This window comes from Paroedura picta, chromosome 3, assembly GCF_049243985.1.
Source record: "Paroedura picta isolate Pp20150507F chromosome 3, Ppicta_v3.0, whole genome shotgun sequence".
Lineage (NCBI taxonomy): Eukaryota > Metazoa > Chordata > Lepidosauria > Squamata > Gekkonidae > Paroedura > Paroedura picta.
The window spans coordinates 133,497,663-133,516,710 of NC_135371.1; the positions used below are offsets into that span (position 1 = coordinate 133,497,663).

Sequence of the window (19,048 nt, forward strand, 5' to 3'; positions counted from 1 at the left end):
CAATATTAGAATTAAAAGTAAAGGTAAAGGTATCCGCTGTGCAAGCACCGAGTCATGTCTGACTCTTGGGGTGATGCCCTCTAGCATTTTCTTGGCAGACTCAATACAGGATGGTTTGCCATTCCCTTCCCCAGTCATTACCGTTTACCCCCCCCCCCCAGCAAGCTGGGAACTCATTTTACCGACCTCGGAAGGATGGAAGGCTGAGTTGACCTTGAGTCAGCTGCTGGGATTGAATTCCCAGCCTCATGGTCAGAGCACGCCGGCTGCCTTATCACCCTGCACCACAAGAGGCTCTATTAGAATTAAGGGCATTGTTTATTAACAAATCATCAAAGAATTTTCCATTGACTGCCTGCTCTGAAGGAAGAGTTTTGATGGCTTTTCCTCTTCTCTACTTGTTGGAAGGGAAGATTCCCCTCTCTCCTGTGTAAGGGCCTTGAAAATTTCATCCCAGTTGGATCGTGAGAGGAGTTTAATTTAGAAATGTGCTATGCCTTCCATTGTTTCAAAAAAGAGTGGCTTTCTCCTATCTGCCTGTGATTTGGGGGTGGGGAAATCTCTCTTGTGTGAGGGGTTACAGTTCCTGAGATTTCATCCTAATTGGATATAGGAGGGATGTAACGGGAATGATTTCCCATTGAAAACAAATATCTCTTAAATATAATAATGACACCAAGCAGGTGATATAGTATTAGTGAACCCGAATCAAATTTATAATGAACAGAGGAAGCTAACCCTCCCCTAAATTATTGAGTATACTTGGATGTTATTTCTTCTGTTTGTTTTGTCCTTAGGTTAGGTATTTGTTTGTTCAGGTATAATTTTTTTTAAGTTACAAATTAAATTTCCTTGGGTACAGATGTGTGTGCATTCAAGCACTGATTTATCACTGTGTTTTAAGTCCAGGAGGGATTTTCCCTGAGGTTAGAGTGAAGATGACTCTGCCTTCCTTTGCACTTTTGTCAGTTGACTTGAGCAATGAGTCATCTCAAGCTATCTGCCCTGTAAGCACCTGTCCAAAATCCATTTGCTCTTTGCTTGCGGCTTGCTGTGACCTGGATTGCTTAGTCTGATCTGTGATGGGTTGGATAGCATGCCTTACAGTGACATATATTTCTTCGAGCCTCTGATTCCAAGCATAATTGTCAATGTTTGTGTTTTTAATCTCAGAATTTGGGTTTCTGTGGTTCCAGGGTTGGGTTTGACATATGTGTGGGCATGATCAACCTTTCTTAGAATCCTAAATGTCACTGAAAGTCAATGAGTCAGGGAGTTAGGTTACTATTACTATATAATACTAGGATTTAACCTTCAGCAATGACACTCCTATGTCTGCACATTAAACTCTGCAGTATTTATTCAAGGAAGAACTAGCATGAGGTCAGATCATTCCACGGTAACAATGCATTAACCATTTAAATTATCCTTGAGTGTCAAGGGCAAATTTATGCATGAAGGTGCATAATTTCCTGTCACTAGGTCTTTGCTGTAACAAACAAATGTGATCTTTCCTGGAAGAGCAATTTTATCTTGTAACTCCATCTTTTTTAAGTGTTATAACTGATCCAGTATAAAATGGTTGTTCCTGCTAAGGCAATGTTGCCTTGAAACACACACAGAAAAAATCCTATTTTAAATGCTTATTTCATGACTACTTCATGACTATTATACCCAGAAGACCCTTTTTGGCTTTCAATATCTGTCTGAAAGAGCTGGAAGGCCTTAAAATAAAGACTGAAAGTAACTTCAGCTCAGTCTTAAGCATGTGTACTTGGATGTAGGTCCCCCTGAATTAAACAGGACTTGTTCCCTGCTATATAGGGTTGCCAGCTACAAGAGAGGAAATTCCTAGAGATTTGAAGGTGAAGCATGGGGAGGGTGGGGTTTGAGGAGAGGAGGCGCCTCAGCAGATTATAATGCTGTAGAGTTCTCCTCCCCCCGAGGCAGCCATTTTCTCCAAGGAAACTGATCTCTATTGTCTGAAAAACATTGGTAATACTGGCTGTCCAGGCCCCACCTGGAGTCTGGCAACCTTACTTCTATATGGGCGTAGGATTGCACCTGTAGATGACAAAATGTAGATGAGAAAATGTAACTTATATTCATTCATTCATTCATTCATTCATTCATTCATTCATTCATCCAATTACATTTATATACCACCCTCTCCTAAGGCTCAGGTTTACATATCCCCCTCATAAGGATAGATTCATATGGGTAGCCGTGTTGGTCTGAAGTAGCCTACTTTTGAAGCACACATTTTCACCGGCATACTACATCAACATTGGTTAGGACTTTTGAATAAATGAGAGGTACAAATTCATTAAATTCAGGGGAAATTAATCCCTTCAGTTGCTCAAAACATAAAGCCTGCAGTTCAGTGAGGGGCAAACACATATGATGGAAAGCATACAAAGGGGAATACTAGCACATGCAGTGAGGCAGAGTTGATCTGGGTATAGCCTGAGTGACTACTCCTGAGTGACATAGTGTGCTATCTCTCTGCTTTTGATGGAGCTGTCAGGGTACGCTTTGTGGATGAGTGTGTCGCTTGGCTTTGGGTCTCTGAGCTACCGCTAGATCCGTAAAGCCTTTAATCAAGGATATTAGGGCATGGGAGCCATATGTTTTAGTTGCAAATCACAGATCATCACTTGGAATCTCTGTGCTAGAGTTAGCAAAGAGTTCTTGTTTTGAGCTTTCCTGAGGGACAGTGGCAGATGCTGACACCACTTAAACGTATACCACAGCCAGGACAGATGACACTTTATGGAAATAGGGTAGGAAGAGATCTGTTACTATATGCTAATGTCAAAATCTACTTTCCTACTGTCCTTAATTGCAATGGCTTGATGAGATTTTACAAGAGAAGAATTAGGGCAAGAATTAGGGGGATGTTTATTTTTCCTTGGTAATCAAAATGAGAGATACAGATCTCTGCTACTGAACCGAGGTAGCCACAGTGGATGTCATGACCAACTCCACGCAATCTTAAACTAAACTTTGAAGGCTCCTGAGGTTATAGAGTCCTGAGGAAACAGTGCAGCTGCAAGGTCAAATGGCGTAGTGCAGGCTGTCATTTTCTTGCAAAACATTCTTGGCAGTTAGCGGTTTTCCCATCAGATAAACAATGGAAGTGGACTATATTTCTCATCAACACTGAAAGAGAACTCTTTCAATAGCTTCAATGCCATCTAGGACATTAGCACCAATTATGAATTCTTCTTACTTCAAAATAGATCCCCCCTCCCTCACATGGTTTTACAGTGGCATCTGAAAGGTGAAGTTCTTCTGTGCTCAGGGTAATTATTACGAATTATTTCTAGCACTTCAGGCAATGGGAGGAGAAATTAGTTACTGCTGTTGATCTCTATATTTGTTTCTGGGGAAAAGGACTGGTGTATGGGAAATAAAGAAACTGAGTCTTTAATGTTTAGAGATTAGACACAGCCTTGAGTAGTACCATTTCAGTGCTAATGATATGTTCTGATTTGCATTTTTAAAGGAATCCCCAGAAATCTGGTTTTCACTTTTTAAGTGGGGTCTAATGGGGTCTATTTTGGGGCTGTTCAGTGTGGAAATGTGTGCATTCGTTTTTTCATGGTGCTTGCCATTTTGAGTGTGCTCCTTTCCTCTTCGTCGTCCTCCCTTCTATCTCCGTTCCTCCCTCTCCCATGAGAAATGTGCCCTAGTGCTCCCCTCTTCCATATCCCCAGAATCTCTTTCCCCCCAAAGCACCCCTTTATTCTATGTTCCCTTGCCTGTCCTTTTCCCACCCAACGCCTGCCTCCCCAAGGTGTTCTTAAAAAAAAAAAGGTTATCATGTTACAATGCTGTGGCATTGTAACAAGCAAGACTTTTATTGTCCCTGGAGGATTGGGGAAGACACTGGGCTTCTGAAGGATGGGGTGGGGGGGGGGAGGTAGGCATGGTGAAATCCCTGCACGCCTCCCTGATGCTGTTGAGCACTGTCATATTTATCTGAGGTCAGAAGCCACTTTGTAAAGGTCAAATTGCCATAGTTTCTGAGGAGATCTTCCCTCATGCCCCGGTTGTACATAGAAATAGCCAGAAGTAGCATGCTTTTGCCTTTATATAGATCTAGAAAAAGAATATCCAGTCACAATTTTTTAGACAGTAGCAAAAGTAGCTAGCATAGGGTACCATCAATGTACCGAAGAAATGAATAGATTCAGGTGGTAGCTGTGTTGGTCTGATGCAGCAGAACAAAGTTTGAGTCCAGTGGCACCTTTAAGGCCAATACATTTTAATTCAAATGTGCAAGCACATGTCTTCAAATATCACATATTTGCACATGAAAGCTTGTATCTTGAACAAAACTTTGTTGATCTTAAAGGTGCTGCTTGACTCATGCTTTGTTCTGAAGAAAGAAATATAACTTTCAACAGCATCAGTATTACTGCACCTTGAACCTGCCTGGGGGAAATTGCAGCCCCCTTCTGCTGCTGCTACTGCTGCTGCTGCTTATTAAGAGATGTGGGAGCATTTTGGTGAGGCAGAGGGAAAGCAATATGCTAACAGATTCATTGGCTGATGAGATCTTGGATACAGCCAAGTGCAACTTTGTAGATGGCCTAAGGACATGTGTAAGTCACAGCCACTCTACAGCTACAGTAGCGGAGCTTCCAGCTGGGAGAATGACATTTAGTGAATGGGGACAGGGTAAAAGCTGGAATGGCTCAGAATGCGTATTAAATTAACAAAGTACCACAAAAAACAGTGTGCTGCATTACAGACACTCAAGAACACTATTTCTGAAATGAAAAAGTGAAACTCTCACCCCTGTACTAACCTGTTCCAGGCCGAAATGCCTCTAAAACACCCTGAATGGACATTAAACAAATAAGAGTACTGCACGATACAGCAGGATGAATGACAAACACTCAAGGATAACATTTAGAAACGAAAAGGTGGAACTGTCATGCATCCCACTATTTTTTGCAGTACTTCTGTCTATTCAATGCCCGTTCCAGCCTGTTCCGGACGGTTCCCCTTTCCCTAGCGCAGTGGTCCCCAACCCCCGGTCCGGGGACCGGTACCGGTCCGTGGATCAGTCAGTACCGGGCCGCGGCTCCTCCTCGTGCTCCTCCCTGGCTGCCGCCTTGGGGACTGCCTGCCACTCTGCTGCCGGCTCACATTTGGTACTCTCTGGCAGCCGCCATGGCTGGTGCTCCCCCTCAGCATGGCACTGCACAGCTGCTGCTGGCAGCGCCCCCCCCCCTCTTGGGTGGCGGGAAGTCAGGGGCACCAGTGGGAAAGCAAGTGGAGCAGGGGCTCAGGCAGCAGCAATGATGTCCCTCGGCAAAAGACTACCCCCCACCCGGACCTCAGTAAAATTGTCAAGCATTGACCGGTCCCCGGTGATAAAATGGTGGGGGACAATTGCCCTAGCGAATGTGGTGAATTGTGGAAGCTGTGCAGGTTTGATTATGAAGCATCATAGCTGCATGCTGTCCTTTACCATTGCCACTGCTGCCTTTACTATGCATAATGAATTATCTGCAGCTTCTTTCAAAGTGTATTGTGTTGGAGATGGGACGGGGGAAAATACGTTCAGAAGAATGAGTTGTGTCTATTGTGCTAATCAAAACATTCCCTTAAATTCTTAATATGACTGGTTGGTAATCTGTAAGCTACATTGCCGTTATAATTCATATGATGTTTTCCTACCCAGAAATGTAGTTGCTTATTGAAAAACAAAACAAAACACAGAGGCTGAGGTTTCTTGCAATGTTTGTGCGTGTGTGTATGTGTGTGTGTTTTTTCTCGTAGTGTATTCTACAGATATTGAATGGCGGAGGCATAATAGATACAGAAGCTATAATCTTTAGAAACAGTTTAATAATAGAACTACATGATATTTAAACTGACTGTAATAAATGATTTCCATTCCTTCAGCTGAGTGTGAATTAGGCTTCGGCAGATTTGATATATAATTTTCTTTTAGGACTACAGAGAGTGATAAATGCATGGGCAGTGGTATTTCAAGAAGAAACGGCATAAGAATTTAGTGTGGGATATTAGATTAAGCAGAAGATTAGCACTTTTGCTATGGGAGCCTTTGGTATTCGCTTCAGGATAATGTGGCCTCCAGGATGAAAATAGCTACATGCCAAATCCCTCAGTGCCACTGAGATTGTAAATAAGATGTTTTCCCATTCAAAGCATATGTTTTAATAAGGCTACTTGAAATTGCTTTATAGTTCAACTTGCCTACTCATAGGAGGTTGGATTTATATATAATTGTATACATACCACGGGTAAATGGAAAGGTTGGCTGACTTGAGATGAAAAATGAGTTTAATATCAAATGTACTTTAAAGATGTGCAGAAAAAAGTAAATCTATGTACTAATAAGGGCCACCTTGCCTCTCCTCCCAACCCAGTGAAGAACACAATATTATGTTAACAGGGAACTGCTCAGAGAGATGGTTGTGGTCTGTTTATAAATGCATACTCTGCAACTTTGCAGGAAAGTAATGTAAGCCAAAAAAAGACTGCTTTTTCTCCCCCTCAGCACTCTGCCATTTAAAGATGTACATGCAGCATCAAGCAGAGCATCACGAAAAAGAACAGAGCATGTGCACGTCCTGCTTGGGTGAACAGCAGATCCTGGTTTTCTCAGTGATTTGGAAATAAGGCACATAGACCTCTACTGCACAGGAGGGGTTATGCCACCAGTACTAACAACCCAAATCTGTGTCCAGCCTCATGAAAGACACCTAAATCCAATTTCGTTCAGTAAAACTCAAACATACATTAATATATATTCTATATCTTGAGAGCATGCTTAAGAGTCCATCTGCAGGCCTATGATATGACAGGGTAGATCATTTTAATTGACTCCCTACCCCTGCAAAGTCTTAGTATCCTGGTTAAACTAAACCCAAGTAAACAGTGACCCCTCATGATAAGACAGCAGCATCAGATCCTTCTCTCAGATCACATTCATCTCCCCTAGAACAAAATGCCTGATAAAGATTGAAACATGCAATATGTATTGAACCATTTATACCCTAGACCAGTGGTTCTCAACCTGGGGGTCGAATGACCATTTGCAGGGGGTCGCAGCAGGGTGAGCAGCTTGGCCGGGGGGGGCATCACCTCTGTTGCCGCTCCTCCTGAAGGCACATGCCAATTTATATACAATTTTTGAACAATCAAGAACAATAGATCTTCATGTCTTTGGTAAGTTTTGGTTTTAATTTCTGTGAAAGAACACTTGCATAATTTTATGGTTGGGGGTCAGCACAACATGAGGAACTGTATTAAAGGGTTGTGGCATTAGGAAGGTTGAGGACCACTGCCCTAGACCATGTTTTTCATGGAGACATGAAATCCCGAGACCCTCCCAGCAACATAGCCTCAGCGTGAATGCTGAAGTCCTCCCCCCCTCCTCCCCTGGACAACCAGTCCTCAGCACCACTCCTGAAACTCTGTCAGCTCAGGCAGGGAGGCTCTTAGACAGCACTGTCATAGGACAACAGTCAAGAAAACAAACAAGCAAGCAATTTATTTAATACAGTCATAGACTAGCAAGATGGTAGGACACCAACAGAATCCCGATTCTGTCCTCTGAGTTCCAAAATTAGGTATGCCACATCAAAGCTGGGGGCCATTCCACACTAGTTCAAAATTGCACAATTGTAATTGCTACTAATTTGCAGTTATGCACAACGTCGTTGACAATCTGCCACACTCCTGAAACCAATCCGCAAAAAGCGCTTCGTTGTAGCGCTTTCAGGGAAATCCCAAAAAGTGGATTCACCCTCTGGAAAGCGCTACACTCTTGCAACCAATCTGCAACACTAGCGGGAAAGTTCTGTGCGTTACCATTGTTGTGGTTTCTGCAAAGTCCCTCCCCCTGGCTCTCTCCTCTGATCTTCTGGCGAAGCGATCGCCATTTTTTTTTCTCGGAGCGAGCGGAGATCAACGCACCGGTGAGCCTTCGTTTACCCAGCGAGGCTTCCCCGGCTGCAGTCCCTCCCCAGAGCTGTTTTAAGTCACCAAGCACCATACAGTCCTGTTTGCTGGTTTATTTTCCCTTTATTTTTCCCTTTATTTTCAGCCGAAAATCGCACCCGTGAGAGGGTGGGGTTATTTTTTTTTTCACTCGGGGAGAGCATGGCAACGATGAAACGGCAGCTCAAACAGCACTTGCTAGTTAGATTGGTCTCTCCATTGCAACGAATCAACGCAGATTTGTTGCAACGTGTCTGTTATTTTTTTTAACCTGCCTTAAAGGGAAAGGGCCTTCGGAAGCATGATAACGGCCGCCCATTGGCTGCTCATTTGATTGACGGCCAGGGGCGGGACAAAGCTCAGCAATATCGCTTCCTGGCTAGCGATTTTTGCCAAGACCAGAAACCTGTGGGAAACGATAGAAACGCAACTGGATTCCACTACAGAGGCAGGTATGCATAACGACGAATTCCACTATTTAAAATGGTGTTTTTTTTGTTCTGCAACCAATTTGCAACATAGATCCTGGTGCAGAATGACCCTGGAAATATTCTGGATGGGGAAGCATGTTAGGGGGATGAATGTTATATGAGTTACATGCCCTCAAGTTTATTCCTAAGAATTAATGTTCTCAAAACATCTATAAGTAACATTTTTTTTCAGGTCTTGCAAACTGAAAACTGTGGCTTTCTTGACGGAGCCAATCCATCTCATTTTGAGTATTCTTCTTTTCCTGTTGCCCTAATTTTTTCCTAGCATTAATCCCTTGTCCAGGGAATTTTGTCTTCTAATGATTTGACTCAAGTATGATTGCCTCTGTTTAGTAATTTTAGCTTCAGGCTTGATTTACTCCAGAGACACTTATTTGTCTTTTTGGCAATCCGTAATATTTGGGAAACTCTCCTCTAACACTACATTGGTTAGGAGCGTGGACTTCTAATCTGGTGAGTCAGGTTTGATTTCCCGTTCCTCCACATGCAGCCAGCTGGGCGACTTTGGGCTTGCCACAGCATTGATAAAGCTGTTCTGACTGAGCAGTGACATCAGGTCTCTCTCGGCCTCACCTCCCTCACAGGGTGTCTGTTGTGGAGAGAGGAAAGGGAAGGTGATTGTAAGCCACTTTGAGACTCCTTTGGGTAGAAAAAAGCTGCATATAAGAACCAGCTCTTCTTCCACATTTCATACGAATCAATTTTCTGCCTATCAGCTGTCTTCATTGTCCAACTTTCGCATCTGTGTATAGTAAAATCCCATTGTATTAATTATTTTGATCTTGGTCTCTAGCAATCCGTCTTTACATTTAAAGATCCTTTCTCGTTCCTTCATGGCTTCCCTTTCAAGTCTCAATCTCTGTGATTTCTTGGTTTCTGTCACCCTTTTGGTTTATAATTGAGCCCCAAAATAGAAAACTTTTAACAATTTCAGTTTAATCTTTGTTAACTTTGAAACTGTGATTTCTTAGTAGTCATCACATTTATCTTCTTAATTAGGGGCAAAGACTGGTGCACCCAGGAATGCACTGGGCACCAGGACGCAGAAGAAAAAGGCAGGGGAAAAAGTTAGAAAGGAAAAAGAGAAGGGAGGAAGAAAAGACAGGAAGGAATTTAGAAAAAAAGGCAGAAGATAGAGAGAAAGGAAGAAAAAGGCAGAAAGAAAGGAAGTTAGACAGGAAAAAGAGAGAGATGGAGCGAGAATGAATGGCAGGGGGGAAAGAAAGAAATTAGGCAGAGAAGGAGGGAGCTAGAAAGAAAGCCAGAAGCTGGGAAAGGAAGGTGCAACAGGTCACCAGGCATTGCCGTGCAGCATCAGGCCATCAGGCCCTGGATCTTCCCCCCCCCCCATGCCTCCCTGTTGTCCTGGGACATCAGGGAAGCAAGGGGTGGCAGACCAGCAGGCTTAGCTGCATGGGATCAGGCCATGGTGCCCTGGATCCCCCCCCCCCATGACCCAGGCTCCACTGAAAGCCAGCATGGGACCTTTCAGGCCAGCATATCATATTTTCAAGTTCTCCCACAACTGCCCCAATACAGAGCAGGCTGCAGAGAGGCCTCTGGACACTGCCATGGGCACAGTGGGGCCAGAGTGCAGGATTTTGGGGGCTTCCGACTGTTGAACTAGTGCACTTTATGTAATAAATATTTGGAAAATTTACAAATTATTTTTGCAGTGCAACCTTTGGGTTTCTAACTTTTCTGGTTAGATTGGTTTTTGGTTTCCCTTTTTGGTTTGGCATGGGGAAATTAATGCAATGGTCTGCTAGTTGCTGCTGTCTTTGATTTCTCCTTTATTTGGAATTGGATTATAGATTTAGTGTTTCCACTCTGTGGACCACAGTTTTGTTTTCCATATTCACTGATATATTCTTGTTAAGATTTTGATCAACTCAGTTTCTGAATTAGCTCTACTAATACAGAAAGGGGAAGGAGCTCAGCCCTGTTTAGTCCCTGTGTTGTGTTAGTGTTACTCATTCCACACTCACAGAAAGCCACATTTCCAATTAGACTCAACCAAAACTGTCATATATATATTTCAATCCCAGACATGAGGCCTGAAGGTCAAGAAGGTTCAAAGTTTACCATTACTCTGTGGGCAGTGGTTTTAAGATAGAAACCACCTGCCAACCACAAGTCCCACCAGAAAAGGACTTTCTTAAAACATGAGGCAGGAGTCAGATTGGGGTATGTTTCTTTAAATAGCCCCAAGTGACATGTCAAGGATCTACATATGGATCCCAAGCCACTGAGATCACTGCTTTAGGGAATGTATTAGTTTCCTCTGTGCTACAGATAGTCTCAACATTCTCAAGCCAATTTCTCTTATCCAGCCGAAAGCTGTTTTCATTTTTCCTCAGCCATATTCCACACTTGTTTGGTTTTGGCATAAACCTTGTGGAGGACCAGGTTTGATCTCACACTCCTCCACATGAAGCCAGCTGGATGATCTTGGGTCACTCACAGTTCTCTTAGAACTCTCTCAGCCCTACCTACCTTACAGGATGTCTGCTGTGGGGAGAGGAAGGGAAGGATATTGTAAGCTGTTTCCTTTGGGTAGTGAAAAGTGGAGTATAAAAGCCAGCTCTTCTTCTATCAGAGGAGGTAAAATGGATATATTCCCTTCAAGTATTCAGGAAGGTATATAAAGTTTGCTGTTTGCCAAGACTTCTAATGGAATTTGAATTATTTTTTTATTGGCACTGATAGATTTCTTTTTTATTTTTATTCTGTAATATTTTTCCCGTGGCTCCATAAATTCATGTGATATATTATTGTATTTACTTTGTGATATGATTATAGAGAAAGGTGAGAGATAAATGTTATGAATAAATAAATGTGTTGTGCTGATTAGAACCTGTCAGACTACTAACTTCACAAACCTAAACAATTTAAATTGTAGAATGGTTCATTGAATAAAAATAAGATAAATGATGCAGTTACTTTGGCTTTTTGCCTAGTCCAGGTTATGACTCATTCTCACTTTGGTAAAAGGCACTGTATGTTTATGTATAGGTGTGTTTTACTAACATCTGGAATGTATTATAGGTTTTGTAGTTTTAAAATTGACTAGCCTACAAATATGATATGAAAATATTGAGTACTGAGTGCTTAGACTAAGAACAATAGAACAATTGTCAGTGGAAGGTGCTCATAGTCGCAGGTTTTTGCCAGAAGGGTTGAGTTGACCTGCAGAGTCACAGGACCCACATAGACAAAAAGCCATTCAATTTGGAGGGCTGTAGTGAGGAAGAAGAAGGGCAAAATCACTCTTTCCTCTTCTTATGTGCCCTCTGGCCTTGCCGGCCTGGAGCTTTGGGCTGGGCTTTCACCAATATGTTTATAACACCCAGCTCTGTTTCCTAATGGGCAGCGGCCCAGATCCCCCCTCCCTCCGATACATTTGCCAGATGTTTGGAAGCTGTAGCTAGATGGTTCGAACAGAGTTGCCTGAAACTCAGCCCCTCCAAGATGGAGGCCTTGTGGCTGGGTTGGAAGGGACTGGATCAGGAAGTGTGACTGCCCACTCTGGCCAGGGTATAACTTAACATCTCACCCACAACCAGGAACATGGGCATGATCCTGGATGCCTCCCTATCGATGGAGGTCACTAGAGTAGTCTGCCTGGCATTTTTCCATCTGCATCAGGTGAGGATAGTAGTACCCTATCTGTCCTTGGATCACTTGGCCTCAGTGATCTATACAATGGTCACTTCCAGGATTGACTTCTGCAACTCGTTCTATGTGGGTCTTCCTTTGTCCTTGACCCCAAAATTGCTGCTGGTTCAGAATGCAGCTGGTAGGGTCCTCACAGACACATCTTGGAGGGCCCGTATCAGCCAGTGCTGAGGCAGCTGCTCTGGTTACCAGTTGCAGCCTGGATCAACTTCAGGGTTTTGGTATTGATCTTTAAGGCCATTCACAGTCTGAGCTTCACATACCTGCAGGACATCCTACCCTCTTACACCACTCGCAGAGCTCTTTGTGACAGGCTATGAATGAATGAATGAATGAATGAATGAATGAATGAATGAATGAATGAATGAATGAATGAATGAATGAATGAATGAATGAAATAAAGTGCGGCTCCAGCAACAAAGCTTGAATGAAGGGCAACCCCTTTTTCCTTCTTGTTGCAGCTCCCCAACCTGTTCATCCACAGGGTGCTGTAACTCAAAGAATCAGCATTACTGAGCTCAGTAAGAACTTCTGGTAGAGGGAAAAAGGACAAACAGTGATACCCCTTCCACTGATAGACCCACTGGGCCCCACACAATATTTCCTGAATAATTGTGTAGCAGATCTCTAAATAACAGTCAATTTTCTGCAATTCTACAGCAATACAAACTTAAGTCCTACCTTTAATAAAAAGTTGCCTGTGATTTGGATATATTTGAATAGGTTTCCTTATTATGGAGAAAATAAATAATTTTGAGGTGAGATCTTTTAAAATCATGGCTGAAACTGCATGAGAAGGAAACTGAAAATCACTTTTTATTCAAAATGTTGATTTAATATAGTAAATTTTCTGAAATCTCTTAATTAGCATATATGAAGGTACTGTGGAAGTTAATGTATGGTATAATCTGTAAGACAGTGATACAAATGTCACCCTATTTTAGCATTGTATTTAATAGGTATTAATAGTGAAATATACAGTGGCAAATTTTAATTTTGTTATCAATTGTTTACTGCCAGTGACTATCATTACCTGTTAGAAAGACATGGTAAATATCTGATCACTATTCCAAAGTCCATGTCATATCTGCTTTGGGGATTCCAGAGGAGTATCCAGAAGGTGCAGATTAATATTGACCCTGAGATTCTTCAGACTTGTCTTGCTGTCTTATATAAATACATTATTTACTGACTTACATGCTGAATTCCTCTTGTAATTGTTCTTCTTGTTATCTTTTTTCAGCCGGAAGAACTTACCAATGCTCTGGAAATCAGCAATATTGTCTTCACTAGTCTTTTTGCTCTAGAAATGCTTCTGAAGCTCCTTGTGTATGGCCCTTTTGGCTACATCAAAAGTCCATACAATATCTTTGATGGAATAATTGTAGTAATCAGGTAATTGCTTAGTAGTAGTAGTCCTTATGCACCTCTGGTTTCCTCTAAATGGGTTTTGTAACAAAGACTCAGGAAACTAGAGTGGAAAGACTGTAATGTTTATAGGCTTGTGGTTCCTTTTGCTTCATGTATTAGAATATGCATTCTGTAAATGCTGTGAAAACTTTGTAATTATCAGTGTTGTCTCTGCTGCTTATGAATATATTCAGTTGCACCATTCTTGGTCTTCATGTGTGAGAACTGTTGAACAGAATCCGCCCAATGCTGCTTCCTCTTCTCCTTGTAGCATTGTAAACATGAAGCAGAAATGACCACAAAGCAAGCATATGACTCTTTATTTAAAATGTAATCAGTAGATCAATATTACCTCAAACGTACACCTCCCTACAGGGTATTTCCATTTGAATAGGCAATTTCACATAAACTAGCTATGCACGGAGTATAACTTTAAATTGCCTCTATACATACTGGCACATGCAATATCTTCTACAAAGTCTCTAAAAATGTGAATCCAAGGTTTCTGGTACGATAGAGAAATATGTACCAGAAGGTTTCTGGTACCATAGAGAAATATGTTGTAGTATGAACTCATTCATCAGATGCATGAAGAGGTACTGTGAGGAAGCAAATCAGTCTTATCTCATACACACATATATGGAGGCAGTAACTTGTAGTGTCAAGATAATACACCTTTATCTAGGAATGCTGGGCCTTCTGGTCTCCCTTTGTAGTAACATCCCAGTCTCTTTCTGTATGAATTCATGTGTATATATGTATATGAAAGTATATATGGGATAAACATGCAGCTGTCAAATGAACATTACACTTCATACTGAAAACAAAATGGGCTCTAGTCTTTAATGTTGCTACAAATCACCTTTATGTTTTGTTGCAACAGAGGAACATAGAACCCCTCTGGAATTCAACATTTTCTGAAGTTTTGAAACCATGATGATAAACTGATATGCGTGCAATTAGGAGTTCCTATCCAACTCAAATACAGGAACATGAAATGTCATATTTATGACTTTGTTAGCAGACAACACCTGAACTCATAGAGTTGAAATAAAAAAAGATATGTCCTTTATTTTTCTTCAAATAATTATTGCACATATACTCAGTGCTACAAAATGGGGCAAGATCATAAGAAACAGAAAGAAATAGAAAAAGTGTGCAGACATCAACATAAAGAATTCATGTTTCTGGAGTGGGGGGAAATTTATGACTCCACATGACTGCAATGTAACCACATTATTTCAATGATCAGTTTGCAGTAGAAAGGAATGGGATTCCCCTCCCCCAGTTTTTCTCAAAATGGAATGCAATGGAAAAGAATTGAAAAAAAGTGTTTTCCATTTTTGTTCTGGGCCTTCATGTCTCTGGGACACATAATTTCCAAACATCTAGCTTAGGTGAAAGGAGGTATCCTGAGAGGATCCCTATTTCACCCCCTTATGGCTGCTGAATTACATTAGCTAGCTTTCTCCAGTTTTCTGTCACTTTTTCTATGCATACTCTGATTACACAGTGATGTTGTGAGTGTCAACCATCAAGTAACAGTAGAATTTCATTCCTTAGTGTCTGGGAGATAGTGGGACAGCAGGGTGGAGGCCTGTCTGTTCTCCGAACCTTCCGTCTTATGCGGGTCCTGAAGCTGGTTCGTTTCATGCCTGCACTGCAGCGCCAGCTAGTGGTCCTCATGAAAACGATGGACAATGTAGCCACCTTTTGCATGCTGCTGATGCTTTTCATCTTTATCTTCAGGTCAGTCCTCCCTCAGCAAAGCTGTTTATTTCCTTTTGCCACCCTTATCTTTCTGTGCGTCAAGGTGGGATCAGCCAAGATGGAGGCTGAATGCCTAGTGCAAATTGTTTAAAAGGGTGGTGGTTTAACATGTTGTACTATAATAATTATGTTCTAGTTGCTGTTCATTAAATTGCTAGAGTCTCTGTTTACATTCAGCACAGTCTTGTTCTAATTATTTAATAAATTATTCTATATTTCCCCCCTACACACAGTATTCTTGGGATGCACCTCTTTGGCTGTAAGTTTGCTTCCGAGAGAGATGGAGACACTCTTCCTGACAGGAAGAACTTTGATTCTTTGCTCTGGGCCATTGTTACGGTCTTCCAGGTAATGAATTAATAATTATTTACCCTAGGGGTGCTATAAATATTTTTATTTTGGAAAAAAGTAATATGAAAGGGATACAAAAGAGAATGTGGAGTGTGATACATCACAAATAATATTATACAAGAATTCCTATACATTTCAAGTTATATAAAGCAGACAAGAAAAATGTGAAGTTTCTCTCCAATCTCCTTCTTGTCATAATAATTTAAAAAGCAAGATAAACAGTAAACAAAGGAGTTTTCCCCATCTCCTCATGGAAATCTTGTCAAAGGCTTACCGTTTTTAACAAGCAGCCTTTGGGGGATATTATGGTGTGAGATTTTCTAAAATGCCATGTGGAATTTTAAGATATTTGGGGAGTGGGGGAGAATGAAGAGTTTTCAGTGCTTGACCATAAAAGGTATGATGAGATTAGGTTTGCGAGGTGAAAATTTAAGAGTTTCTGCAGACCGTGTCTGTATTTGCTGTGTAAAAAACTGATGTTCTGGGATGAAGAACAAACTTTAAAGCAAAGATTTAACAACTTTGTTCACCACTAACAGAAGGGCTGAGCTGATCTTAAACTTTAATCTAGCTTTTCAAGGTGTAGTTATTAATGTGGTTCATTTGGTAGTATTGTCATAAGGGAACATACAGAAAGAGGGGAAATATTTTGATGTAAGAAATTACACCAGTCTTTTATATTGCCATTTATGCTAGTTAAGAGGGTTTTTTTTTACTAGGGAGCTGGTTTTACTTCCTTTGTGATGAAAACAATGGTTAGAGAATACAAATGGTGAGAACAATTTCAGGCTGTGTCTGCAATCTTTTAATTTATTTGCTCCTGATCCAAGCTCAGATCTATTATTTTAAATGAAACATATGTGAGAGGAAAGAACAGGACTGCTGGAGTCCAAAATCAAGAGTCACCAGAAGCTAATTAGTAGAATACTGTTTTGGTCATTCAGATACTGTGAGATGTAGTAAGTCTTACATTGTTCCAATTTGCCAGTCAGGAATATTCAATTAGGGACAAGAACTGTGATATATAGATGTTACCCAAATTTGAATTTAACTGGGGGATTTAGTTTACGAAAGGGGTAACAATAAGATGGGATGGTGTGATAGCGAAATATAAGAGGGAAGAAAATTTTAGCTTCCTTTTTGACATATAGAAGTCCCAGAAGAAATAACCAGAGCTTCTAGAAAGGATAAAGAGCCTACAAGTATGTAGGGATGTGTGTAGTAGATGCAAGAACACACACAGGGGGAAGGGTTCAGGCATGTCCCTTACGTAGCCAGATTCATATCTGGAGACTGAGGTTGGGGACTATAGCCCCCAAAAGCAATGGGCTTGATGAGATTGCATTTGTATGATATAGAAACCTAGAAGGCAGGTAGACTAAAGGCAGGTAGACTTCTTGTCTGGCGTGGACTAAACATGTTTTATGTATGGTTCTCTGTTATAATGTAAACCGCCCTGAGCCTCCGGGGAGGGCGGTATAGAAGTATGATAGATAGATAGATAGATAGATAGATAGATAGATAGATAGATAGATAGATAGATAGATAGATAGATAGATAGATAGATAGATAGATAGATAGATAGATAGATAGATAGATAGATAGATAGATAGATAGATAGATAGATAGATAGATAGATAGATAGATAGATAGATAGATAGATAGATAGATAGATAGATAGATAGATAGATAGATAGATAGATAGATAGATAGATAGATAGATAGAGTGAAGTCCTGGAGGTTTCCAAGGTCTAAGATAATACCTGTGATTACCCCGGCTGGACCCTTGATGGGTTTCCCAGGCAAACGGACAAAGACATAGCTACCTCAATGGAATCAGGCAAAAATGTAAATTGTGCCTTGGCGACTGTGGGATTAGAGGATAGAAAATGGATTGGATGTGGTAGGTATGTTAATAATGATGAATGGAGTTCCATAGATGCTGTGGGAAGAAAGAAGCATTTAAGGGGTGATCAGATTAGTAACAGTCTTAGGTGCGCTATTGACCTATGTAAGGGTATAATTTCTAGACACGGAGAGAAAAGCCAGTGGTTGAGTATCCCAGAGGGTCCCTAACAATGTCACCTAAGAAATCCATGTAGCTCCTGGAAAGCATGGCATCTGACTGAAGAGTACATTTTCTGCTTTCTGTGTGAAATCAGATATTCCTGGTCAGTTTTGGTAACACTGACATACAACTGGACATTTCCAGCACAGAGATGCAATTGTAGAGAAATATAATAGTGCAGTGTGGGCAACATTTGACAAAGGAGATCAAAGGAAGGGGTGTGTGTGTCTGACTGCTAACATAGGGAATGGGCAATATTTGTTTAGGTCTGACTGTGTAGTAATACCATACAGATTTATACCAGTCTCAGCAAATTGAGTTCAATGGACTTAGTGTGAAGTAAATCTTCATAGGATTACCTTGTACATCTCACAAGCTAGGTACATGTGGATCATTCTAGGGTAATAGAAACGTGGCACAGTAAGTTCCATGTACATAAAACCAGGGTTTTAAATGGCTTCATGAGCATGATGTTTAGCACTGGGCAGCAAAGTCTTCCCCATATTAGGGAAACAGATGTTTATGGGGTATGTAAATGTTCTTCCACACTCATCAATAATGTGTACATTTCTCACAATTGCTTCCTCTTAATTCCAGATACTGACTCAGGAAGACTGGAATAAAGTCCTATACAATGGCATGGCTTCTACCTCTTCCTGGGCTGCGCTCTATTTCATCGCCCTTATGACATTTGGGAATTATGTTCTTTTTAATTTATTGGTGGCCATCTTGGTGGAAGGTTTTCAGACAGAGGTAAAGGCTTGAGTAATTTCTTTATCCTTTTTTGTAGGTAGATTGGAGGAGCTAAACCTCAGATTGCATTATTATTAGGACAGTCAAAACTTTAAGAGTTGGAAAGGGGTGGTATGATTTTTTTCTTTTAAAAAATCTCATTTAATGTGCTGTTATAACTAAATTCCTTAGCTGATATTACATCCCAGGCTGGAGTGTAATTAGCAACATTGTTGACCTGTGCAATAATCACTACATAGAGGACATGCAAAGAGAGTGTCTATGAACAAAACTTTTTCCACATGGGAGGAGGCATGTGTCGTTTCTGTGTTGTTGTTCCCTGTGGCTGCTAATTCACTGCAGTGACAGCTAGGCTTCTACATGGCAGGTTTCTTCATAGGGGTTTATAATAATTGTTTTATGTGGGGGTTTATTCTGTAACCCGCCACGAGATGGTTCGCCAGTGGAGGATGGCCAGAGGGGCAGGTGACCGTGGTGGAGGCCACCAGGACTCATGGCCCCTGCAGAGGGAGGGAAGAGCCTCTGATTGGCCCTCAGTAGT

The 19,048-nt window shown here is 41.3% G+C and overlaps 1 protein-coding gene across 11 annotated transcripts in view; it reads left to right on the top strand.

The window, feature by feature from the left end:
- CACNA1G (calcium voltage-gated channel subunit alpha1 G) overlaps nucleotides 1–19,048 on the top strand; it is a 482,930-nt gene that overhangs the window by 327,796 nt on the left and 136,086 nt on the right. For all 11 annotated transcript variants that reach the window (XM_077327962.1, XM_077327955.1, XM_077327961.1 and 8 more), the window contains 4 exons: nucleotides 13,399–13,550; nucleotides 15,129–15,314; nucleotides 15,569–15,683; nucleotides 18,352–18,507. In XM_077327962.1, coding sequence (XP_077184077.1) covers nucleotides 13,399–13,550; nucleotides 15,129–15,314; nucleotides 15,569–15,683; nucleotides 18,352–18,507 — 609 coding nt within the window. The remainder of the gene's footprint in view (nucleotides 1–13,398; nucleotides 13,551–15,128; nucleotides 15,315–15,568; nucleotides 15,684–18,351; nucleotides 18,508–19,048) is intronic.